General features: G+C 35.2%; 2 protein-coding genes across 3 annotated transcripts; both read right to left on the bottom strand.

Moving 5' to 3' along the window:
* Positions 1 to 2,588: 2,588 nt before the first annotated feature.
* Positions 2,589 to 17,307, bottom strand: LOC148301017 (transketolase). Its single transcript, XM_088273901.1, has 12 exons — positions 17,045 to 17,307; positions 13,394 to 13,511; positions 11,493 to 11,710; positions 10,055 to 10,205; positions 9,098 to 9,325; positions 8,022 to 8,209; positions 6,941 to 7,012; positions 6,733 to 6,856; positions 5,986 to 6,134; positions 5,398 to 5,515; positions 4,703 to 4,934; positions 2,589 to 3,695 (listed from the first exon to the last, which is right to left on the bottom strand). The coding sequence occupies exons 1-12, from the start codon at positions 17,143 to 17,145 to the stop codon at positions 3,523 to 3,525; spliced, it is 1,872 nt and encodes a 623-aa protein (XP_088130027.1). The 5' UTR covers positions 17,146 to 17,307; the 3' UTR covers positions 2,589 to 3,522.
* Positions 17,308 to 22,384: 5,077 nt separating this feature from the next.
* Positions 22,385 to 27,248, bottom strand: LOC148301018 (fatty acid-binding protein-like). 2 transcript variants are annotated; one of them, XM_088273909.1, is made up of 5 exons: positions 26,989 to 27,248; positions 26,655 to 26,766; positions 24,998 to 25,170; positions 23,847 to 23,957; positions 22,385 to 22,958 (listed from the first exon to the last, which is right to left on the bottom strand). In XM_088273909.1, exons 2-5 carry the CDS (start codon positions 26,722 to 26,724, stop codon positions 22,905 to 22,907), a joined length of 408 nt encoding a protein of 135 aa, XP_088130035.1. In that variant the 5' UTR covers positions 26,725 to 26,766; positions 26,989 to 27,248; the 3' UTR covers positions 22,385 to 22,904. The 2 variants fall into 2 exon arrangements, with proteins under 2 accessions (XP_088130035.1, XP_088130036.1); XM_088273910.1 differs by lacking the exon at positions 26,989 to 27,248 and adding an exon at positions 26,884 to 26,950.
* Between the last annotated feature and the right edge of the window lie 236 nt (positions 27,249 to 27,484).

Genomic DNA, 27,484 nt, shown 5'->3' on the forward strand with positions numbered 1-27,484 from the left:
GAGATGTCAAAAAAATTATACTTGACTAGCAATACATGTATAGTAATATATACTTTATTCCCTTTTTTAATATTTTTTAAACAAAATTGTTCTTCTTCATCAAACCCTTATCCGCACCCGTTGGTGCAAAGGGCACTGCATCGTATAAAAGCAGTGTTATTTTGATCGTTAACACATGAAGGAAAGGTGATCAGCCCTCCGCTTCAGGTACCAGTCCAGGGTAATATTGAATAAATACTAAAGTGAAAAAATCACTGATAATTATTTGACCCCCCTGGGAATCAAACCCGGGACCTCCAGAACGATAGCCGAGCGTGCTGATCATTACACTACGGAGGCGGATTAGGTTATTTATAATTTTTATTTGTTTGCCTTCCTGGTGTAATGGTTAGCGTGTTTAGCCACCGTGCTGGAGGCCCCGGGTTCATTTCCCAGGAGGGTAAAAATAAATATTAGTGATTTTACACCATAATATTTATTTGATATTACCCTGGACTGGTACCTGAAGCGCAGGAGTGATCACCTTGCCTTCATGTAAGTAATGATCAAGATTATACTGTGGCAATGCCCTATGCACCATTGGGTTCGGATAAGAATAATAATTTTAATAGATAAATCGCTCACTCCTTTCAAGAAATGGTCAATTTTCAGTTGTGCATGTTTTCGGAATGCCCAGAAAATGATCTATATCCCAGCAAAAAAGGCATTTTTTTTTACTTAATATTTACCCGCTACAGGGCAGAAAATGTTGTTTTTGCATTTTGAAGAAAAGGTATTGTTTAATTCTTTATTTTTAAATATTTTTCAAATGGAGAAAAAACCTTCAGGTTTTACCTAAAAAGATCTGTTACACAGTAAAAAGTTCAATAAGTGGCTTGATAATTTTTTTTTAATACATTGTATTATATTTTTAAACTTTAAACACATTCTCCTGAAAAATCAAGTTTTTTGATTTATGACGTTCTTGGAAGGAGTGAGCGAAATGTGTTCTTCAGTCTTTGCATGTTTTTTAAATGTTTTCCCAAAAATGTATTCCTTCAAAATCTTATTCGGATTTCCCGGGATTCCGGATTTCTGGGGTTCTACTGTTATTATATTGATCTGTAATCCGCAGGATAAATAATCCAGTGTCTCAATATAAATACCTGAAAAAGAAATGGTTGAAAATCATTGCTATAGTTTCATTTAAAATTACCCTTCTCGGGACATATCAAGTATGTAAGAATATGGGTATCACAAAATAAACACCTATCAGCGAAAGCTAAACTGGCAGTGCACAACGGAGTCCTGGTTCCAACTCTAATGTATGGAAGTGAAACATGGAGTTGGCAAAAGAAGGATGAAAGTAGACTGAATGCAGTCGAAATGCGATCTCTCAGAAGAATGTGCGACAAAACGATGTATGATAGATGTGCGAATAGTGAAATAAGGAAGGAATGCAAAGCTGAGATAAGCATTATCGATAAAATTAAGAAAGGTGTGTTGAGATAGTTTGGACATGTAGAACGAATGAGTGAGGAAAGAACGGTAAAACAAATTTATGTGGCGAATGTTAGTGGGAAAAGAAGCAGAGGAAGATTGAGAAAAACATGGCACGATCAGGTATGCCAAATACTTTAAAGTGGTCAGGTTAGGAGTCGTAACAATCGGCGGGTATGTATGAGGAGATGCATGAACGTGGAAGAGGCGAAGAATGTTTGCAAGGACAGAGTGGTGTGGCGCTCTATTCTCTCTGCCTACCCCTGCGGGAAGCGGCGTGATGGTTAGTTAGTTAGTTAGTTTTACAAAATAAACACACCTTTTCCCGTTTCAATATTGTTTATTTTATTTTTTATATAAACAACAACAATTTCATATTAAAGAATGAATAAAAAATGCGTAACAATACAAAAATTAAGAATATTCACAGTAAATAAGCACCAGCTTCTATTATGACACTGATCTATCATAAAATAAAGTTTTAGAAAAACTAACAATTCATAATAAAGAGAGATCCTAAAATATTTGATTGTATACAAAAAGTCGTCCAATCTATGTGTTTTTTCATTTTATAAAAATATTGTGCAAATCATCTTTTAGTTGTAAAAATTATTATTATCAAACAGTCTTCAGAAAAGGGAATGGATTTTCGAAACTAAATACACATATCTCGGTGTGAACACCGTCTACTTGAAAAATAATTCATTGCACCGAGAACAAGCAGTATTCTCAACAAGGATATTAAAATATAAAAGCCACACCATTTTTTTTATGTTTTTTAAAACAAGTAAAAAAAAGTATAATAAATCTCCATACGACCTCCATTCACAAAACCCATTTCAAATCATAAAAAGTTAAATTTTACTCGGTAAATGCAACCATTTCTAAAATCTATTTGCAACACGTGTTTCAATGCATTCCGCATTATTTTCAAACACAGAAAATGATTTGATGAAAATGACAAAATACATTGAAACACGTGCCTCAATGGATTTGAAGAAATAGAGGTGCCAAGTATGTATGTAAAACTTAAATTAAAATTGGATATACCACAAAGATTATATAATATTATTTGCCAAATCAATTAATGAAAATAAAAAATTAATTGATATTCTTAATTTTTCATAACCTAAACGTAAATCTTGGAATGTTTAATTGTTTCAGACTTTTGGCATTCTTTTTTTTTTAATTCATTGAAAAAAAAAACGTTAAAATAAAAAACAACCTGTTTTCCTATAACATTTTGAAGTAGGAATGTATTTTGTAATGAGTGATATGTTTTGTAACAAGAAATACTAATTTTGATGAATATCATGAATACTTTTGAATTTCAGAAGAATATTGTTAAGTACAGCAGAGTCTCGGTTATCCGACCTACCGGAGCAGTACCCCTTTCCTTTACCCGACTGTTTCGTAGTTCACTGCATAGTATGTGAGTATGTATCTACTGTAAAACATGTTTTATTACTTTGCAGTAAGTGCATTTGATGTTTTAGTTTGTTACATTCAGTTATGTTACATGTACATATTTAAAAAGTTTTCAATGTGTAAATAAAATTAGTCCGCCTCCGTAGTGTAATGGTCAGCACGCTCGGCTACCATACTGGAGGTCCCGGGTTCGGTTCCCAGGGGGGAGTCAAATAAATATTAGTGAATTTTTCACTGTAATATTTATTCAATATAACCCTGGACTGGTACCTGTAGCCGAGGGCTGATCACCTTTCCTTCATGTGTTAATGATCAAGATAACACTGCGTTTATATGATGCAGTGCCCTATGCACCATAGAGTGCGGATAAGGGTTTGAATGAAAATTAATAAAATAAAATTTACACATTTTCAATGTCGTTTTCATCATTTTCCGTGTTATCCGAGATTTTCACTTATCCGACTTTGCCGCCAGTTTAGGTCGGATAATCTAGACTCTACTGCACAAAGTACTCTTCACAATGTTGTAAAATACAGATAAATTTGACAAAAATAGGTTCACGGTCACGGGGGACCAGGAGCCCGGGAGGGTGGGATTTGCGGGAGGCCGGGCACATTACACGTTGACGATCTCGCGGACGGCCTTGACGATGTGGGAAGCGGAGATGCCGAACATGTCGAGCAACATGGTGGGCGGGCCGGAGCGCGGCACGGCCCCCACGGCCAGCTGCTTCACCACCATGTTGCGCTCCATGGACAGTGCGCTCATTACGGCCTCGCCCAACCCACCTGAATAACAAACAGACAAATTCATTTTAAGACACTCATTTTTCATAACTCTAAAACTGTTCAACACGTTGACTTCCAAGGCAATTTTCAGAATTCTGGTCTAAAAAACCAACCTTTTAAGGTTGGTTTTTAAAGTAAAACAATATATTTATATATCGTTTTACTTTTCTTATGATTTTTTATTTTTTTAATAATTATATTTTCTGATCATTTATCAATAAATTATCTGTTCATGTAAGCCAGTTCTCTGATTGTTTTTTTTTCTTCACATGTGCCATTTATCCATATTAGCACTGATATACTAGGAATTTTATCATAGCTGAACGAAGATGGCAAGTAAACAGCGTTCTAGCAAAGAACACAATCTCCGAGTCATCTCGTAGTTGGCAGTCAGCGTGTTAATTAATTCCATAAAGACCATATGATAGATCTACCCACAGTCTATAAATATACACTTTTTCATTTTAATTTTAGATTTTTTGTTTTCTAGTTTATATTAGCATGATTGACAAGCACACTACTCAAATTCTTGAAACTTCTAGATATATTTATCAAACTCGTTGTCAATCATGGGTAGAATTGGTGAATGTTATACGCGTGTAAAGTGATCACTTAACCGAGCTTATGAAGGTCGTAAGTCCTGTAAAAGCCCAGATGTCCATATTCTTCTTCATCTATGTTGAGATGTCAAAAAACTCTTAAACTTCAAACCCTTACCCCAATGGTAAACATAGCACTGCATCATATAAACGCAGGGTTATCTTGATCGTTAACACATGAAGGAAAGGTGATCAGCCCTCTGCTTCAGGTATCAGTAATGGGTAATATTGAATAAATATTAGAGTGAAAAAAACACCTCCTAGGAATCGAACCCAGGAACTCCAGAACGGTAGCCGAGAGTGCTGACCATTACACTACAGAGGTGGACAAAAAAAATCACTCCCCAGATATAGTTTTGTCCAGAGAAACTCACTCCTGGAGGGGTTAAGAAATAGTGAATATGTTACCGGCGTAATAGTGGTCCTCCACAACGATGACGCGTCCCTGGCAGGCGCGAGCGTGATCCACCACGGCGCGCGCGTCCAGCGGCTTCACCGTGAAGGGGTCCAGCACGCGCACGGCTACTCCGGCTGCCTTCAGCTGGTCGTGCGCGCTCACCGCCTCGTGCAGCGTCACCCCCGCCCCGATCAGCAGCACCGAGTCCGCCTCCGACTGCCTGACGATCTTGGCCTGACCAATCTGGACAAAGGACATTTTAATTTTATTTTTAGATCAAAGGATCTTGCATACCTTATGGCAGTGTTCCGCAAAGTGTACTGTGGTGATTAGTTGGTGTGCCGCGAAAAAAACGTCTTGTTCAGTAAAAATCAGGATACAATTTTGTTTCACATTTTCTATAATTTTCGCAACTAGTTCATAAAACAAACGAAAATATTGCTTTGCAAGAGAGGGTCTGTCAGAAAACCTAGATCCTTCTGTATCAGGGGTTTTTTTTAGATGGGAATTGCATTATAGGTCATCAAGTGGTTTGTTTCTTCTAACTAAATATATAAGTTTTTATTTGAATCTGTGTTGGGAACAGGAGGGATAATATAGTGTGGGCCAACCAGGAACTTCTCAGCATTTGCTCATTGCTCGGAGGTAAATTCTGTATCAGGGTTAGAAAATTAGCGTGGTCTGGATATCTTATTGTTGAGCTTACCTTGAATGTCTCGCTGTTATGGTACAGCATGAGGGTGTTGGGTCGAGACGTGCGGATGTAGCAGATGCCTCGGGTGTTGGCCGCCAGTTCCACAGCACGCTCGCACGACACTCCGTCACTGTGGACATGATCAGATGCATTTTTAACACATTGGCTGCCAAATTAGAAAATAATAAAAACGAAAACATCAAACAAACAAAAACAATCTTTGGGGCCGCAACTGTAAACATACTGCATAATATCAATGCATTGTAAAGTACGAGTTTTCAGAGAAAAATCTGGGCCAACTTCAGTAATTTGTCCAGGGGGCCACACAGAAAGTGCATACATTTACATTACATGGCAAACATGAAGCGTATCCAATTCATATAACGTAAAATCCAATCCATGATTGGAGTTATATTTAACTCACGCAACCTCTTGACCAAACAGAGTATTAATAATCTAAAGAAACAAGTATTCCGTAAAGTATACCGAAGTATTCCAATTGGGCTGTGTTGGCCATCAACGTCTTAAATTGCTGCACTTATTACACTTATCTTGTTTAATAATAAAGTAATCGCAGAAGAACTGCTGGCAGTTAGTTACCTGGGATAAAAGACAGTGGCCGTAGGTATGCTCCTGAAGAGAGCCAAGTCCTCCAGTCCCATCTGGGAAGGGCCGTCCTCACCGATGGACACTCCGCAGTGAGACCCCACCAGGTTGATGTTGGTCTGGCTGATAGCTCCCATCCTAATCTGAAATGCAATAACAAGTTATACGCGAGCCGCAGAGAGCGTCGGTCGCTGGTATTCTATCTATGAGCGAGGAAGTGTACATAAAGGATTATTTTCATTTTGACCCCAAGAATTTTACGATAGAGACCTTATGAGAACAAAAGAGGTGTCGGAAGACCCCAAAAGAGATAATCCGACAATGGTAAAAACTGGTTGCAACCGACCGGAGGAAATGGAAGGAAGGAGAAGAGTCCTATATCCAGCAGTGTAGGACAAAGGGCTTGTGAAGAAGACATTTAGAGACTTATCTGCAGGTAGGATAGTAAGGATTAGGGAAGGTAAATGTGAAAAATACATCACAAACACCCAGACTAATTGAAAATAATTTAATAATACCCGCGACGCCAGTTTCGCAGTCGAGCATCTACCCAACTATGCTACAGCGCTTGTTTATAAATGAGCGCGCTATCCATAAGGAACATTTCCAGTGCTCTTAGATAAGCAAAAACTTTGGATTAGCACACACAGAATCATTTTCATGAAATTCCTTAAATACTTCAAGGGCACTTTGATTAAACTGAAAAATGATAATCTTTAAATATTGTACTATAAGTCTCACCTGGTCAAAAGCCCTGGTGAAGAAAGCCGCAAAGGTGGACACAAAGGCCACAGTTCTGTCGCGACAGGCCGCTCCGATAGCAACTCCCACCAGGTTCTGTTCAGCGATGAAGCACTCGATGTATCTGCAGAGAACCAAAGCAGACCTTCAGGATGGGTATGTTACTGAGAAATTGAATACGCAAGTTAAATTTAATAATTCAATTTACCTGTCGGGATAGGCAGCCTTGAGTTTATCGCTGAACGTTGAGTTCTTGGTGTCGCCGTCCAGAGCGATGACTCTGAAATTTTAAACAAATTGTTATTATAACCTCTCAAAGATGAAATATGTTGTTTAAACAAAATATTTCCCAAATGAATATGGACAAGATGCTGCGTTCCAACTTATAATTCAAGGGCTGTTAATTAACACCTTAACTGGTCCTGCACTGGTGTAAAACTTCGATCAAGCCATCAAGGATTGATCCCACAATACTTATGACACAAACCTTTTTTAAGTTTGAATTAACACGTTTTGCTTTACTCAATAGATGGCATTAAGTTTGACTGCTTATATAAATCTGCGATAATGCTGGACTGGGCCTTAATAGTTGGATCAAATTTCAGAACCAGAACGGAACCAATCTTTAAGGTGTTAATAGGACTTGCGGCAAATTCAAGTTTTGGTATAATTATTTGTAAAACTAACTTCACGATTTTAATTTTAATAAAATGCAAAGATTCAAAGTTTTGTAGCAATCGCAGTTTTATGCACAATATTAGTTCCCCTTTCTGGTCTCTTATCCCTAACTCCATAATTCTGCTTTCCTGTCTTCCTTGTTTTCAACACATGACGGTTTAATAAATATACAATGTTCACAGCGCAACTCCTAAAAATGTATGTATCTAGACCAATATCAACAATCTGTTTTTTATTGGATGAAAGATATTGCTTATCATGTCCTATGCATTGAATGCGGCTCCCGTGTCCATACAAATATTACAGCCACGCGTTGAACACGAGAATCGTTTTGAATAACGATAAGGTTTCGTAACTGGTTTTATGTGACTTAAAAACACAAAGGAATACACTTTAAAATTATGTTTAAATATAAAGTAGAATGGATTTTGAAAAATTTCCGAATTTATTTTATCTGTATGACATTATTCTATACTCACTGAATGTGTTAAGTAAAGTAGATAATATCCAATCATTTTCCAAGTTATTTTTTCATTATTTTTCTCTGTATTATTTTGAATTTTCTCTACCCTAATTTCATGAAGTACGTATGGGTATGACACGATAATCACCTAGTGTTGCTGTCGGCGATCTTCTTGAGGGCGATGCCATAAGAGAGGCGCGTGGCCACGGCCTCCCCGTCCTTGTAGGCGGGCGGGGAGGACAGCTTGATGTTGGCGAGGGACACGTCCGGCACGGTGCTGGTCGGGGTGTGCTGCACGGGCTTCACGCCGGGGTTCACCAGCTGCCCTTGCAGGTGCTAGGGGACATCCATACAACGCTATAAGAAATGGTTCCACTACCTCTTTATTTTTTTTTTACCTCTTAATTTTTAATTTGTTGCCGACAGAGGTAAGAGGCGAAAATAAAGTATGAAACAAAGGCAAAATAAAGAAATGGGTAAATGATCAATAGTTTGTTCTATGAAAACTGTAATATAGTTTTTTTTCTTTCTTTTTTTATGTGTATATTAGGTTAAAATAGATAAAAACAATAATAAAAATAAAGTATGTAAGAAGAACTCCACCAACAAGACACACAAGGTTACGTTTATACATTTTTAAATGAATGTATAAAGTTTATGTATTTATATGGATAAACATATATAGTAAACAATTTTTTTTTTTAAATACACCATAAAACTCTGACAGTTTATTAGATTGACTACTGCTATGTTAGTGATTTAGAAAGAAAAAAAATGTGAGGTTTGTTATCTTGATCATTAATTATGTGAAGTCAAGGTGAGTAATCCTGTGATTTAGGTATGTACCACTATACAGAAGTGTCATATTAGAAAAAAAATATTAAAAAATACAATTATTCAAAAAACACTTAAACCCAGGACGTTCTGTAATAGATAAAATAGGTACCTTCAAATGCTTTAACCACTTAATGCTTTTGAACAAGCAGTGTTCGCGGATGGCGCATGTATCGTATCGCGCCAAACCGAGTGTGGCTTGGTGTTTCGTTATCCTCCATACAAAATCTGCAGACTGGGGGAGTCATGTGGTCCAATTTTTGACATGCGCTTCCTCAGTCTGCAGTGTCCTGTCAAGGTCCTGGTTAGGATCCTTATTTGTTTCTTATCAAGCTTTAGAGCTTCTGCGGTGAATTTCCGCGAGTACCCCTTTGCGTGTTTCATCCCTACCTTGATGACTCTCTGTGACTCGGCTCCGAGCGCCTTGCCGTGCCAGTTCTCCAGGTCCTCGATGCTGGGGAAGCCCCGGCCCTTGTAGGTCTTGCAGACCAGCGCCGTGGGCAGCCCCCGCGTGGCCGCCGCCTCGTCCAGCGCCTTCACCAGCTCGCCCACGTCGTGCCCGTCCACCGTGAGCGTGTGCAGACCGAACGCCGACACCCGACTGTGGTACACCTCCATCTGGACATTGGAAAGGTCACAAGTTCGTAGTTATCAGTAAAATCTTGATGGAAGGAAAGTGAATGACTGATGGGAAATTTCACAGGTAATAATTAGAATCAATTCAAACAATTTTCAAACTCTACAGTATTATCAGATTTTTTAAAATTCACTGTAAAAAGAGAACTCAATATAGATAAAGAGGTCTATTGAGATGAGAATATGGAAGTCTAAGTATTTACTAGGCTTACGACCTATGATTTACAGGTTTAACTGATCACTTTATACACTGTGAAACATTCATCATTCTATCCATGATCAGCAACCACATTTTAAAAAAAAAAAGAAATATATATGCCTCATTTTTAACATTATTATTTTTGAGTGCTTTGTCAGTGACATCTGTAGTGAAATAAATAAGTTAGCAGAATCCTTCATTATCGCATGTGGAATTATTTTTCTGAATTATTTCAAATACTAGGAAACATTTGAAAATATTTTAACTTTAATGATTTTCAATCGAAGGATACATACAACTTTTCTAAATTTAAGTAAAAAATAATATTTAATTAAGTTTTTCAATTCAATTTTTTTCCCTAATAGGCACTGCATCATATAGACACAGTTTCATCTTAATCATCTTCATCAGGCGGACTTCTCTTTTTTCTACATATACATAACTGATCACATCACGGGTAATGCAATTTAAGGTGTTATCTATTCTGTTTGAAAAATAGGGTAAAAAATGACCTGATGTTGCAGGGAGGTAGGTTCGGACTGGCCCAGACGGTTGACGTCAAAGATGACGCACAAGTTGTCTAGTTTGTAGTGAGACGCGAAGTGCAGAGACTCCCAGATGCTTCCCTCGGCCGCCTCTCCGTCACCGATCACGCAATACACCCTGACAGAAAGGAAAACACATATTTGGAGACTAAGTCTACTGAAACTTTTTGCTACCACATACTGCTACTACCATCACGCCGTTTCTCCGCAGGGGTAGGCAGAGAGGATGGAATGCCACATTCTTCTGTAGTGACATACACTCCTCGCCTCCTTCACATCCATACATCTAGTCATACATGCCCTCCGATTACGCAGACTTTTGACACCGCCAGATTTTAGGTTCTGATTGATCTGATCGTGCCAAGTCTTTTTCGGTCATCCTCGTTCTGTTTTCCCTCTCACATTCGCCACATATATTTTCTTAATCATTCTCTCGTTATCCATTCGCTCCACATGTCCATACCACCGTAAAGAACTCTTCCTAATCTTTTAAATTATTCCTCGTTCAGCCTTACATTCCTTTCTTATATCTTCGTTTTTAATTCTGTCATACTATGATGTTCCACACATTCGTCTGAAGGAGCGCATTTCAACAGCGTTTTTTTTTTTATTTCAGAAACTTTTTGCACCTTAATTAATTGTTATTATCACCATTACGATGACGTCGCACAAACTTTTTTAAGTAGAATGTCATGGGTAAAACAGAAAAATAATCTTAAGGATGGTTTTAGTGTTCAAATACATAGCCGACTAGTTTAGTTGTCTCGCTCTGTCAGTATGGTAGTACCACATGTATTAGAGTGAAAGAAATTACATATAGCTATCAGATAAAAAATTAACACGCTGATATGTACATAAGTACGTAGATCTCGCGGCACTGACTAATTGTACTTTTTATCAAAAAAAATATTTTGAAAGATTAAACAATTTGAAATTATAAAAACAAAAAGGAATAATTTTCCTTATGATTATCAATAAGATTACAAAAATATGGAGTAAGTAGCTCTTATAACACTTAAGAGAACAAATGCATCCATCTTGTAGCAGATGAGGATCACAGGTCGTCTTTCGACTCATTGCCGAAGACGAGTTCTCCAATTCTTCACGTTGCTCGTAGACCACCAGACAATGACCTAGAAGGTCGGAGAGCTAGATGTCGATCTCCAACCCGTTGGGTGAAAGAGACGACGGGCCTCTCCCTTGCGGGAACTCTAAAGGCCGCACAATGCAGAGACCAATGGCAGAGCATTGTCCGAGGTTCCGAGGGAACAAGCAGGGGGTGTCACTATCCTCAGTAATGAGGGAAACGACCGGAGAAGAAGATAACACTAAAGTTATGGAATTAAAATTAATATTTGGGGAATTTTAATCTCCCTGTTAGATCCGGCTAGGTTAATGGATTCACCTGTAGGGGGCCTTGTCGAAGTACTTGCCCACGTAGGCCATCCCGCAGGCCACGGCCAGCCCTTGGCCCAGGGAGCCGGTGCCCACGTCGATAAAGGGCAGGCGGGGGGTCGGGTGGCCCTCCAGATCGGAGTCTATCTTGCGCAGGTTGTTCAGGAGGGCCACGTCGAAGTTACCGGCCTCGGCCCACGCGGCGTACAGGATGGGGGCGGCGTGACCCTGGAATGAAGACATTTAGGTTATTTGCAAATATAAAGAAACAATAGAATGGAACGCCACACCAATCTGCCTATGCAAACAATCTTCCCCAAACCATCTCAACACACCTTTCTTTAAAAGAAAAATTAAATTAAATATATATGTCAATATCGAAAAACAATAAAAAAAATATTAGCCAGTGTCCCATGATTGTCCTCAATTCTTAGTGTAGACATTGATGTATTTGACATTTTCAGAGTCTTATATTATTCAGATTTTTTTTAAATGTAAATAATAGTAATTGAACAAAAGCCACTGTCAAAATGACATTTCTTGAATGAACAATGCCATTAAGAAAGTGCACAATTTTTCTTTTTTTTTATAATCGGATTGTCATTAGAAATTTAGATCAACCTCAATATTTCATTATAAGAAAATTATTTTATCTCTGCAGAATATCCATTATAAATTGTGATTGCCATTATTTTTTTTAGAGTAAACTAAGTTTAGCCTCGCATGTAATCAATAAATTTTACATCTACCTTTGCATAACTTATCGCAATCTGATATGTGATCAGGCTCATTAGTGCCAAAGGAATTCTAACACATTCTCTTGACATACGAGTAAAGGTTAACTAACCCCTTAACTCATTAGAACGCTCATTAGGCTTACTCATTAATTCCAACAACTGCATGATTTAAAAAAAAATATTAATAACATTTTGAGTGTGTTCAAATACTTGTTCACAAAATCTGGATTATCTCCAATTATAGGAGTTATTTTCATATTATTTTTTAACATCTCACATGAGAATTATCAATTCTTAGTTGTAAATAAATTATCTGTTCAACTTATAAGCTTAATAATAAAAATGAAAATGGTATTTTCTGGCGTTTCTCATGTGTGTGATTATAATTCAGGATTCGGACCTCACATACTAATATAAGAGTTTCTGCTTAGTAAAAAGCTTCTTTACATCTCACCAATAGATGTCTCTAGTGAAGTTCTAGTGATTCAAAAACAAGGTTTCTAAATTGGTTCATATATATATATATGTAGAACTTCCAAGAATTTGAGTAGTGTGGTTGTCAATAATGGGTAGAATTGGTGAATGTTACACACGTGTGTAAAGTGATCACTTAAACGAGCCTATGACGGTCGTCAGCCCCGTAAATGCCCAGACTTCCATATTCTTCTTCATCTTTGATGAGATGTTAAAAAATAATATTAAATTATTTTTTTTGAAATTCTAGTCCCTCTGACGATTTAACACTCAAAACATTCAATGATTACAAAAAATCTGTTTATTTAAAATTAAAAACAATTTTATCTGAAATTCAACAAAAAAGAAACAAGAAAAAAAAAATTATCAAAAGATAAAAACAAAGGTACTAGAGGCACTCAACTATAAGTACTGATTCCAACAAGCTACTTGAAAGCTTTTCTACCGTAATTCTGCGGGTAGAGTTCAAACAACTTGCAAACATTTATTTTTCATCTGTGCGTGTCATGTCACATCCCCCTGACGTCAACTATCACTTGAGAGTAATTGTTCTTGTCTCGGGCAGCTCTAAGCAGCGCCTCGACAGTTCTGATCCCCATCCAATCTCGTATATTGCGGAGCCAGGAGATCTCTTCTCTGGCCACACCTCGTCGACCTATTTCACCTTTTTTTGTTCAAAGTAAGAAGAGATAATAAATACCTTGGAGAGGATGAAGCGATCGCTGGATGCGTCCCGAGGGGTGTTGACGTTGTAGCGCATGGTGTTGAAGAACAGGACTGACATTATGTCGGCGATGGAGGCGCATGATGTGGGGTGGCTGAGGAAAATACACCCTTTATTAGTCTTTAAAACGATCAGGTATGCCAAATACTTAAAAGGGGTCAGGTTAGGAATCAAAATAATCGGAGGGTATGTATGAGGAGATGCATGAACGTTTGCAAAGATAGAGTGGTGTGACGTTCTATTCTCTCTGCCTACCCCTGCGGAGAAGCAGCGTGATGTTTAGTTAGTTAGTTAGTTAGTTAAAATGTGCGGAACGACAAAGCGAGTGTGGCGGAATTCGAATGACGAAAGATTCATATAAAAACAAAAACCAACCACATCCTCACCTAATGTATCTTACCGTATTGGTTGGAGTTTATAGATGAAGAGTTTTGGGTTGTAAGGAATGTGGGTGTGTTGGTGACACATTAGTGACAACCACATAGTGTGCATATTCTGGCAAGGGCATTCTAAATTTGTCTCTACTAGAACTCTACTAGTCACTCACTTAGAGCTACCTAGTAATACTTATTTATAATAAACCAAAGTCAAAGTGCTAGCAAGTTATTACTGATCATCTTCCTCCACCTTAGTACATAACACGGGTCGATTGTATCAGTGGGAAAATTCGACCCGTGTGGAGCCAAGGGTTGGGTTTGGTGTTGGCTTATACCAGTGGTCACCAACACATTTTCATTTCATACATCATAGTTAATATTTTTTATTATTTGTAAATGCTTATAAATTCAATTAATACAATAAGAATTTCTGTTTTTCAAAAAAATCTATCCAGCCCTTTTGTAAAAAAAGTTTCTGACCACTGCACTTCAACACTAATCAAGCTTACTAAGGAACTTTATCCCGGTTATAATTGCAGTACATATACATAGGTAAAGTGGTTATATCTTGATAACCGCATTATACAATACAGTTATGAGATATCACAATGGGAATGATAAGGACATTGAAAGTGGTAAAATTAAATAATAACACTTCATTGGGCTTATTTTTCTTTCCTTTTTTATTTGCAAAAGCTGAAGAAATTTTGCTGAGAAAAACTCAAAGTCAGATACAGGTAACGTAGGGAGCTTCAATGTATCCTATCAATTTAGTATCATCATTTTAAGTAAACTACAGTCATATAAGCACAACCTGATTTATGCTTGTTTATTGTATAAACCTTTCATCAGGAATTACACTTGGATGGCTTGACTTTGGCCAGTGTCTGTACATGACGGATTCTTCAGTTCTTTGAACACGTTGCGAATGACAATGAGGATAGCCTGGAATGACTGGTTGTCATTGGTATCCTGGAGAAAAGAGAGGGAGAGGAAGATCCCCATATGATGGACTGATCAAGTTAAGGCAGCAACAGGCACCTCGATGGTTGGAGCACTACGTTCAGTACAGTCAAGGGATAACTGGAGAAGAGTCATTGCTTCCACAAGGGTTACAACCCTCAGTATTGAGAAGTAAGACAGAAGAAATTGTATTAACAATAATTTAGAAAAAGATTTAACCGAAGCTGCAATTATGCATATATGGAGGTGATTTTATGATATTAATATATTGTGGTACCATTGTAACCATGGCTTGTACCTAAACCACAGGATAAATCACTATGCTTTTGTGTATTCAACAATCAAGCTCACACTGCCTATATACTATTTTATGCAAATAAGAGTTAAAAGAAAAAATAACTGAAAATTTACATGAACAAATCAGGCTTTTTTGAAACCATTAGTTTTTAAATGGTTTTAAACAATTTATTTACAAATATAAAAAACGGGCCACCGTTTTGTACATCCCGAGTTACCTTTATGCCAACAATACAATATAACCATGAAATCGTTTATTGAATGGGTCACACCACTACCTCCGAGTCTACACAAAGTATGTATGTTATCTACAACAGAGGTCAATATCAAGTGTGTTTCACTCAAAGAAGGCCACCTCGTTATGACACACTTTGAATTCAAATAAAAATTATATAATTTACAAAATCGTGTTAACATTTGACCAACACGTGTGTATCATTATCATTAATACGATTCCTCGTTTTATTAAATTATTTGTTCTACTTCAATCTCATATCTACAAATCGCTGGCTACGTGCTTTTTTTGGGCCATAAGCCTGTATTTGCAATACATATTTATCTTTCAATAACTCTTTTCTTTTCAAAACCATATATTTATTTTGAAGAAAAACATATTTTTTCAATACAAAAACGGAGTTTTAAGCAAAAAATTCAACTATGTTAAATATTACCTGGGTTTTAAGAAAATTAAGTTGCGGGCTATAGCCCGCCATAATAAAATCATGGAATAATGCATCGAAAAGCAAATATAATATTTGAGTTAAATACAATTGATGTGTAGAAAACAAAGTATTTCACAATTTAATTTTTAAATGTTATTTTTTAATTTCTTGTCTATGATTGCTCACAAATGTAAAAATCAACTATTTTTAACTAGCTGTATCCGGACACGCGTTGCTGTGGCTAAGTCTGGTTAAATGGAAAAGAAATAAAAGACAAAGCACATTTTTCTATGTTTTGTTTCACAATGCTTATAATATTTTAGCATCAGTCAAGAAACATGCTGTCCGCCATGAGCTATGTTTAGTTTTGCGTGTGTTGCTGTTACATTCAACAGATGACGGTGCCATTGCAGTAAAAAAAACTGGTAAAAATACACCAATCACAGGTGTATTTCATGACAAAATACAAAGGTTCAAAATTCAAGAGCAAAATTTCAAAGCAACCGGTGAATAATTTTAGAAGTTTTAAGATTTTGAATGAACAAAGATTTACATTTTTATTTATACAGATAAAAATCGTAGGTCTCTCAAATGCATTATTACTTAAAATAAGTTGGTAAACAATACACATTGAAGTGAATAAAAAAAACATCGAAGTATAGAATAAAATAGACTTTGAACATCATATAGACTGGTAGGTAGGTAGGTCTAAACTTATCAAACAAACGAAATTATAATTCGTATCGAAATGCGATAGTGAAAATTGACATTATAGTCAAATTAATTCGAGATTTTTTTAAACGGTAGAATTAGTACTATACATATATAATTCCTGCGCTTTCTTACGCAGAAAACATCTTTATCAAAATCCATTTCTCATTCATCGTAACATTACAAGAATAATTCGCTGTATGTAAATAATAGGTAGAATGAAATACATAGGATCCCGAGTTGTTTAAAAGATGATTTGTTTGATTTCTCAGATAAAAATAATCAGAATTCAAACAGGAGTTGGTAAAAAATATGTTTTTATGTATCATATTTGATTCTAGTTAGATTCATGTACATATTTTATTGTTGCCTCGGGCTATGGTCATGCGTGCTAAAACGCCTTTCGAGTCATAAAATTAGAAATTTAAACTTGTATAATATATTTGTACATAATAAATACGAACTAGGGCAATAATATAATCTAGATTGGTGAAGGTTTTATTGCGGCGTTTGCTCTCTAATGTCACCTTCAATAGTCCTTCAAAGTCACGCCGTGAAGCCGGTGTGGTTGTAATCAATTAAAACACACACAATAATTAATATTGTATTAAACATACCCTGATTTCGAAGCATCTGTAGATGTTATGCTGTGGATTCTTAACTTATTGGCAAGATCCACTAAAGCTTGAAGATCGGGTTTCCCGCTTGTTCCGACCATATTGACTGGTTTAAGTATTCAACGTTTAAATGCGTCGAAAATATTAAATTTATGCACAATTATTATATTATTGTTGTACGAATCGATAACTTTTAAAATCACGCGGGTTCCAAGTTTCAATACTTAACGCCGACCGGTCACCGCCAAGGTTTTTCAGGTTATGAATGAAAAGGAATAAGTCGTCTATCGCGTTCGCATCGAAATGACAGCGAGAACAGGCATCGCAAACTTAATCAAATTTATTTGAATCATGTATCGCTGTCTTCTTCTGACAATCGCTTATAATATAAACTAAAGAAGATAAAGAATAAATTAATGCAAAATGTCAAAAAGAGATGGATTGTATTTTGTAGAGCGCTATCTTTTTTTTATTGAATTGTGAAGTGTTTTGATATCAAAATATAATGTTGTAAGCTTGCGATTAATATAAAGAGCAAAACCACGCGGGATCCCGCCCAAGTACCTACTTAATAGGTATCTAATACAGTCGAAATCGGTTATAACGAGAATGACCAGACCGACTGAATTTGTTCGTTATAACCGTTACTCGTTATATCCGGTGTAGGTATTTTTTTCATAAACATACCTATCATATGAAGACATGAAGTATCTGGAATCAGAATACGTCGCAATTAAAAAAATAAACACAATAAACGCATTACACATGTCATATTTTTCTGTCAATTAACTTTTCATATAAAAATTGCGAGATCCTGCGCTTTTTTAGGTACAAAACCATTGTTGCAAAGTTTCATCAACATTCGCACGATCATTTTGTTCCTATTTTTTTCGAGTCCGTGATGTTTTTTCAAATGCAGATAAAAATACAATGATGATACTGTGTATGATGACATTTTTTACACACTTTAATATTTTTTGCGCCACGTTCTTTTTCACGAGTATTTTTTTCTTTTCTTTCTCTTATTCGTGGACATGTTTATAATACGAGGATTTGTTTTTAACTAACCTGCTCTAGAATCGATTGACATTCTCCACCTCGTAATTTTTACTATGCATTGTCCATAGTAAGCAGGAACATACAAAATATGAAAACTATCGTAAATATTCCCGAAACAAGCATGACATTCATAAAATAACAAAACAAATTGTTTATTAAATTGAAGTGCTGAGCCGCCGGTTCTAAAAGGCACCTAGTAACTTGGATGTTTTACATGCAATTTCAACCATATGCGCGGATACTTTTTCAATGTCGTCGGCAAAAAACACCAATTAGGTACTTAGTATCTAAACTATTGTCATAAACCTAATCCGATCCCAGCGGCATCGGTTTAGTAAACTGCTCGGTCGGATTTTATTGCTTGGGATCGAAAACGGTATTTTTAAAAAATTGACACATTAACTGTTTTAAGATTTTTAACAATATTTTTGCTCGTTATAACCGTACATAAATGAATGGAGAAAATCAAAAACCAAAATGCAACGAATGTTTCCTCGTTATATCCTAGATCTCTCTATATCCGTGCTCGTAATAACCGAGTTCGACTGTATTATTATGTACTATGTATTTTTTTACATTGAAAAATCATCAAAAGCAAACAACACTAAGTGGATCTAAAAAAGATGTATCTGATGATCATATCGCTCACTCCTTTCAACAACGTCAGATATCAAAAAACTTGATTTTGCAGGAGATCGTTTTTAAAGTTTAAAAATGTAATACAATGTATTAAAAATAAATATCAAGACACTTATTGGACTTTTTACTGTGCAACAGATCTTTTTAGGTAAAACCTGAATGTTTTTTCTCCATTTGAAAAATATTAAGTACATTTTTTTTTTAATTAAACTACCTTTTCTTCAAAATGCAAAAACAACACTTTCTGCCCTGTAGCGAGTAAATATTAAGTTAAAAATGCCGCTTTTGCTGGGATAATTCATTTTCTGGGCATTCCGAAAAATTGACGATTTTTGATATTTGATGTTGTTGAAAGGAGTGAGCGATATGTTAACGATCAAGATAACACTGCATTTATATGATGCAGTGCTCTGTGCACCATCGGGTGCAGTTAGATTCAAAACAAAAGATATATCCCATAATTAATGGTAAATCAACACAAACCAATTTCCAGCAATCTTTAAATAAGACAATGACTATCTGAATGGAGGATTGAGCCCCGGCAAGCGGTGCGCCAATGTTTAGGATCAAACGCTGAATATAAACCAATAATACATATACACAGGATATATTAGATACCTCAACAGGAACAAAACATATTTTTATACACAAGAAATATGGAAGTCAGGGCATTCACAGAGCTTACAACCTGGCATTGGCTGGCTTAAGTGATAACTTAAGTCAGCCGATGATGTAACGTTGTGTAACGTCTACCATTCTACCTTTATCCATATTTCCTTAGTTCTCAAATTTCATATATTTAGAGTATTTATAGTATATGTCCGCCTCCGTAGTGTAATGGTCAGCACGCTCGGCTACCGTTCTGGAGGTCCCGGGTTCAGTTCCCAAGGGGGGTAAAATAAATATAAGTGATTTTTTCACTCTAATATTTATTCAATATTACTCTGGACTGGTACCTGAAGCGGAGGGCTGATCACCTTTCCTTTGTGTGTTAACGATCAACATAACACTGTGTTTATATAATGCAGTACCCTATGCACCATTGGGGTGCGGATAAGGGTTTGAATTGAATTTGAATTGATTTTTTCACTGTAATATTTATTCAATACATATTACCATGGACTGGCACCTGAAGCGGAGGGCTAATCATCTTTTCTTCATGTGTAAACGATCAAGATAACACTGCGTTTATATGACACAGTGCCCTATGCACCATTAGGGTGCGGATAAGGGTTTTATTATTATTTTGAAAACTGCTTTTGTATCTCAGTTTCATTATACAGTATTGTTAACGGTGAATATTACATGTGAAACATCGTTACACTTCACTTATATTTATTTTCTTTGTTTATTACACACAAAATAAATAGAAGTGATTTTTACACTATGATATTTATTTAATATTACCCTGGACTGGTACCTGAAGCAAAGGGCTGATCACCTTTCCTTCATGTTTTAACAATCAAGATAACACTGCTTTTATATGATGCAGTGCTCTATGGCACCATGGGATGGGGATAAGGGTTTGAAGAGGAAGAATAATGTGCATCCAATGCCAGGCCGTAAGCCCTGTGAAGGCCTGGACTTTCAATTCTTATTTTAAAAAGATGCTTCGTTGAGATGTTTAATACAGCAGATGATTTTTTAAGACGTCTTTGTTGAGATGTTTAATACAGCAGATGATTTTTTAAGACGTCTTTGTTAAGATGTTTAATACAGCAGATGATTTTTTAAGACGTCTTTGTTGAGATGTTTAATACAGCAGATGATTTTTTAAGACGTCTTTGTTGAGATGTTTAATACAGCAGATGATTTTTTAAGACGTCTTTGTTGAGATGTTTAATACAGCAGATGATTTTTTAAGACGTCTTTGTTGAGATGTTTAATACAGCAGATAATTTTTTAAGACGTCTTTGTTGAGATGTTTAATACAGCAGATGATTTTTTAAGACGTCTTTGTTGAGATGTTTAATACAGCAGATGATTTTTTAAGACGTCTTTGTTGAGATGTTTAATTCAGCAGTTGATTTTTTAAATAATACCTCGGGTCAAACACAAAACTACGCACATGGTAACCAAAAAGCCAAACACACTACCCATCATACCTACTGTTGAGGCGTGCACATTGGCTACTTACAAAATATTTAGTTCTTCCTGATGATCATACAATTGAGTAATGATTATAAAATAAAATAGGGACACCTCTCAAAATTCCATTAATGAGATTCAATTTAAGATATTAGATTAGGTTGATCCCTCTTTCAATTTTAAACATTATTCACTTTACACTCTTCCAATTTACAGGGGCCAAAAAAAAGAATATTTATTGTTTGTTATCTGTATATTTAAAATAGTAAAAATATAAAGTATAAAACATGAGAATACAATGTAAATATATTGTATTATTGTAAAAATATAATATATCCTTATGCCGCACCCAACCACAACCTAAACTTAAAAATTACATAAATCAGTTAAGTATTAACATAATAATCTAGTACAAATTACAAAAAGTATATTTTTCAGCTTATATAAATATTACGCTTAATTCGACTGTCTGGCAAACAAATAAAAATATTTTATAGTAGGTACCAATATAAAAAATTTACCGCCTATTTCTTGTTTCTTTTAGATTTTACATGGGGGCATCCATTTAGTTTACAACGTAATTTAAACCAGTTCTTAGCTCTTTAGCGATTGGCAGACAGCGGTTGACAGATACCTTGGATAGACATCTCAACTTCTCTAGATAGTATTGTGAAATTATGTATTATCTAAATGATTCGTAACTTACACTCATATCTGCTATTTTATTAAATTATAAAATGAATGGTTCTAAAAAATAAGTGTTTAAAATAATGAGTAAAAGACGTTGCGATTGCAAACTTCACAATTAGTTTAAAATGCGGTTATCAGGTTAAATATACACAAATTAATTTATTTAAATGCTTTGAGTATTTTGCGCAGTGCACAGTGGTTGGAGCGCTACGTGCAGCGCAGTCAAGGGATAACTGGAGAAGAGTCATCGCTTCTGCAAGGGTCACAGCCCTCAGCAATGAGGAATAAGACGGAGAAGAAGTGTATATTGCTATATTTGTTGTTTCCACAGGTTTTGGAATGACATGCCTTTCCACATGATTAATTTTAAGACACGAGGACATACTTTTATTAACACGGAACGTTTCGTTTGGTTTAAAAGAACATATGTAAATGCCACATTTTTTTTTCTTTTTAGCAAAAGGATATCATTAAAAATTTTAATTTACAGTTTACGAGTATGTAGTTAAATAGGATTTTAAATGTTGGTACCATTTGACACAATCTGGAGTGTAACTGATTCATCAGTTTGAATTAGGTGAACGAAGATAGAAAATTTACTTGAAAAGCGACATCATACACTTTAAAATAAAATATTATCCATTTTCCGTAATCACGTGATTTCTTACTTTAACCCGTTGCGATCCGTTGACACCGCTACGGCGAATGCTAAGTATTCCAATAACTGCGCTGGCACCGTAGCAGCGCCAGCAGGTGCATATTTTATTATTTTTAAAAATGGTACTAAAGCAGGTGTAAACATCTTAAAACTTAATTCTACACAGTCTCCGCTGATGATATTGGTGGTATATTTTGTTTAGTATCTTTTTAGACATTTTATCACTATTTTTGTGATCTGGAGTTCAAAGAGTTCATCTATTATTAATTAAAAATATCTGATAACAGATGTAGTAAATTGAGTATTACATAAAAAATAATTTTAAATGCTGACTAAATAATATACATATATAAATAAATTGTAACATTTATCAATTACATAGACACTATTGACTAATTTATTTAGTGATTTAATAAATATGTAACAATGAATCAGCTATTATTATTCCACAATGATTCAGTCATTCTAATCATTATTTTTTTTTAATAAAATATATTTGTATAGGTAAATAAAACATCATCCCAATTATACAACTTTTTTTTAAATACATAAATGTGGTCTTGGTGACTGGTTTCTTTAAAATTCTGACTCAAAAATATAAATTTGGTTAAATTATAGATTTTGGACATTCACTCGAGTGTTACATAATGAAAGTAGATGATTGACATATGTATATTGTAAATGCTCAGTATAATATTTCAGATTGCGTATATGTCGGTAGGCCTTTTATTTGACTCTGGAGAAGTACCTTTTCCCACTGACCTCGCCATATGTAAGAGTCTGAAATAAAAACCACATCATAATTATCGTATTAAACTTTAAATTAAAAAAAATATGTGGGCTGAATTACTTTTAATGCATTGAATACTAGAACTGAAACGGGATAATTTAGTAATACATATATAGAAATTAACTGATCACTGGAAAACAAATAAGACACTAGAGTTAAAACACTTTTAAAGGGTGAAAAAACCACCAAAGAAAAAGAAGAAAGACAAATGAATAAAACAAAATATGCCTAATAAAAGTGTGCATATATAAGGTGTAGAAAAGTTCAATAATCGGACTTGCTCAAAATGTAGAGCTCCTTTGTACACTGAAAAGGGACGGGAATATAGCCTACATCACAGATGGACAGGCAAACATGATACACTCACACCAACAACTGCTGATTACCTCATTTTAAACTGCGTTTTACCACTGCGACGTTTGAAAACTGATAATATTTGAAATAATTATTTTTGACAGATTAAACTTAAGAATATATGTATAAGCATTAATCTTCTTCTTCATACCCTCATCCGCACCCGATGGTGCATAGGGCACTGAATCATATAAACGCAGTCTTATCTTGATCATTGACACATGAAGGAAGGTGATAAGCCTTCCGCTTCAGGTACCAACCAGTACTGGGTAATTAATATTGGTTAAATATTGGAGTGAAAAAATCACCTCAAATATTTAATTGACCCCCCTTCCCCTGGAAATCGAACCCGGGGCCTCCAGTATGGTAGCCGAGCGTGCTGACCATTACACTACGGAGGGGGATAATCATTAATACCGATATATTATTCTTCCCTCCCTTGTAAGTGCTCGGACACAAGTCTCGAATAAGCCTATGTAGATTCGGCATTGGATTGGACACAAAAGATATGACATATTACTTACAATGACACAAGAATCATCCTCGAAATCGTACACTCTGGAAGTCTTAACACCGGATGTAACTATTGTAGAAGCTGTTATCAACTTGTTGTCAGCCGGCATCGATGATACGCTCTGAAACAATGCTACATCCATTAAAAGTCTATACCTGATAATACTCAAGTCATTCAAAAAATGATTGAGTGAATACAGTCTTAATCTTGATGAGTCACAAATAAATTGAGTTACTTTTGTGACATTTCTTCATACAACTGCATGTAAATTAGATTATAATTTGATTATCAATGACCAGCCAATATTATATGACCAATGGCCGAGTTTCATCGTAACCAAAAATGCCAATCTATCAGTTACTTGTCAACTGATAATAAAATGATGTTAACTGTACTCGGTAGTATTTTTTCATGCTGTAAATACTGTGGTTAATTTCAAACTAATGTAATTTTAGTTAAAACCCAACCAGCAGTTTCACCAACAAGCATGCAATTAAACCGGGAAGATATTATTGATAAACTTTGATATTTTGCAGTAATCTTCCACTGGCCTCAAAAATGCAAGAAGATTTATGTGTACTCAAGTATTCCGACTCGACATAGGCTCCAACTAAATTGTGGAAATATATTAATTATTCTAACCCTTATCCGCACCCAATGGTGCATAGGGTACCGCATCGTATAGAAGCAGTGTTTTCTTGATCGTTAAATACACTAACTAAGGAAATGTAATTGGCCTTCCGCTTCAGGTACTAGTCCAGGGTCATATTAAATAAATATTAGACTGAAAAATCTATAATATTTAAAATTTATTTTTATTTTTAAAATTGTGTTTTTATTTTTAAAAGTCGGAATCGCGTAAGGTGAAATCGCGTAAGTAGAGGACTTACTATACTTGAATCTATTTTATAGTGATTTTAAAACAAAGTTACATTTTAATTATAAAATGGAAAATCACAAAATTAGTGCTTCAAATATAAATTATACACTAGAATTTTCACTAGAAATATCTATTGGTGAGATCAAGGAGCTTTTGTATTGAGCAGAAACTCTTTTATTTCTATGTGAGGTCCGAATCCTGGATCATAATCACATACATATATAATAGATAATATAATAGTATTTGGATACAAATCAAAATGTTGCACATAAAAAGATTACCTTTAAAACTTCTCCATTGGGCATGGTCTCCTCATATTCCTCTTCCAGCTTGAACTTCTGTATGGTGGTTCTCATCATGGAAGCATTCTTCACTATCCACTCCTCTCCTTCGTGGGAGATCTCCAGCTGAGGCGAAGCCATTGCCATCATCTTACGAGGAATGTATGGAACCCCTAAATCAAATCAAATAATAAAAAATAAAACAAATAATGAATTTACAACATTTTGAGTGTGTCCAAATACTTGATCACAACATCTGGATTATCTCCAATTACAGAAGTTACTTTCATATTCTTAATTTTTTTTTTTTGACATCTCTTCAAAGATGAAGAAGAATATGGAAGTCTGAATATAAGAGTTTGATTTAAGAGTTTCTGCTTAGTAAAAAGCTTCTTTACATCTCACCAATAGATGTCTCTAGCGAAGTTCTAGTGATTCAAGAACAAGGTTTCTAAATTGGTTCATATATATAGAACTTCCAAGAATTTGAGTAGTGTGGTTGTCAAAAATGGGTAGAATTGGTGAATGTTACACGTGTGTAAAGTGATCATTTAAACCAGCCTATGACGGTCATCAGCCCCGTAAATGCCCAGACTTCCATGTTCTTCTTCATCTTTGATGAGATGTCAAATAAAATAATAATAATAATATGAAATAATTAATGTTTTTTAATAACAGTATTAACAATACTTATTTATAGATTTGGCGTTTAAATTGTAGAACATCATTTTAATTTATGTATTAAATGTTAAATCAAACACTGATTTTTTGAGTCTACTAAGTTGTATTTTGTGGTTAAAAAATAATCTTAAAATATTGTTTATCTTCACATTCGTTTGAAAATGCCATAACTGGGCGAAACAATTGTCACAATATTAATTTTTATGTGTTTTTTTACAGTAAAATACAACTAGTAGACTCAAAAAATCTGTGTTTGACTTAACATTTATTACATAAATTAATAATACTTATTCAACAATGTGAAACAATCTTAAATAAAGCAGTTAAAGAAAAGTAAACTCAAAATCTATAATTTTTACATACTTTGTATCTCTACAAACAAATCATGAACACTGATAAAATGTCCGCCTCCGTGGTGTAATGGTTAGCGTGTTTTGTTACCATGCTGGAGGTCCCAGGTTCAATTCCAATTTTACATTCAAATATTTATTTAATATTACCCTGGACTGATCCCTGAAGTAATAGTGATCACCTTGCCTTCATATAAGTAACAATCAAGATAACACTGCATCAATACGATGCAGTGCCCTATGCACCATTGGGTGCGGATAAAGGTTAGAAGAATAATAAAATCAATCATTCATGCATGCAACCCCGAGTGCTCTATCTATTCCTGCTATTCTCCTTTTTCTGCTTACTATTCCTTCTCCATTTCCTTTTCTATATGGCAAAGATGTTCTTCAATCTGAGCTTCTTCACATACAACGTATCCTTGAAAATATAGGTATTTCTAATCACAACAATTTTCAGAATTCTTTTTAAAACATAAAAATAATTTTGTTTGCTGAATAATTAAAATTTTCACTCTGAAAGTGTTTGTCCTAGTGACTGATGTTTATGAATAATGGTAGTCCCAAATATGAATCAAGAGTTTATATTTATAAGTACAATATACAATTTATAATTAATCACTCACCCACAGCTATAAAATATTCGTCAATGTTCTCATTTTTATAATGTTGATATTTTCCAATTATTTTGGCCATTGCGGTTTTTAAACAAATCTTCGTCAGATATCTTTTACAAAGCTGAAAAAAAAAACAAATAAAGGTGTGAACACAAAACAGAACAACTCTCAAATAAATTACTACACGAAGACTATATTTTCACAGGCTCTAAAGGTATTGCAAGTTTAGTTTACACACGTAGAAAGATATCACGATAAGTTCAAGATAAGCATATCGATGACAAAACAGAGATTGTAAGTAAATATGAAATGTAAATATAAACTTTTTTTAAACCATTCATACCTAATGCGTCAGTAGTCAATCTGACAGATGGTCCAGTGACTTCTATATACAAGGAAGTAGACTGAGCTTATCATTATAACTGCGGAAGTTAGGTAGGTACCTACTTATCTACCTATGCCGATCATTTTTCTGAGAGAGGTAAAGTAAAGCTCGAAAAGTTATAACCTAGCGATCCTGTTTAAAGGCACAGTTACACAGCGTCTTTGAATCTGTCGCGTCGATATTTTATGTTCAAACTAAAATAACTTACCATACACAATAGAACGCCACACCAATCTGTCTTTGCAAACTATCTTTGCTTTTTCTACATTCATGCATCTCGTCATACATACCCGGCGATTATTTCGACTCTCGACACGACCACTATCAAGTATTTGAAATACTTGATCATGTCCATCATACCATGCTTCTATTGCCAGACACATTTGAATCACTGCTATACTTTCTTCATTCATTCGATTCACATGCCCAAACCATTTCGACACACCTTTCTTAA

Source organism: Brachycentrus maculatus, unplaced genomic scaffold (assembly GCF_059751285.1).
Source record: "Brachycentrus maculatus isolate JH-2025_06_01 unplaced genomic scaffold, ASM5975128v1 h1tg000620l, whole genome shotgun sequence".
NCBI lineage: Eukaryota > Metazoa > Arthropoda > Insecta > Trichoptera > Brachycentridae > Brachycentrus > Brachycentrus maculatus.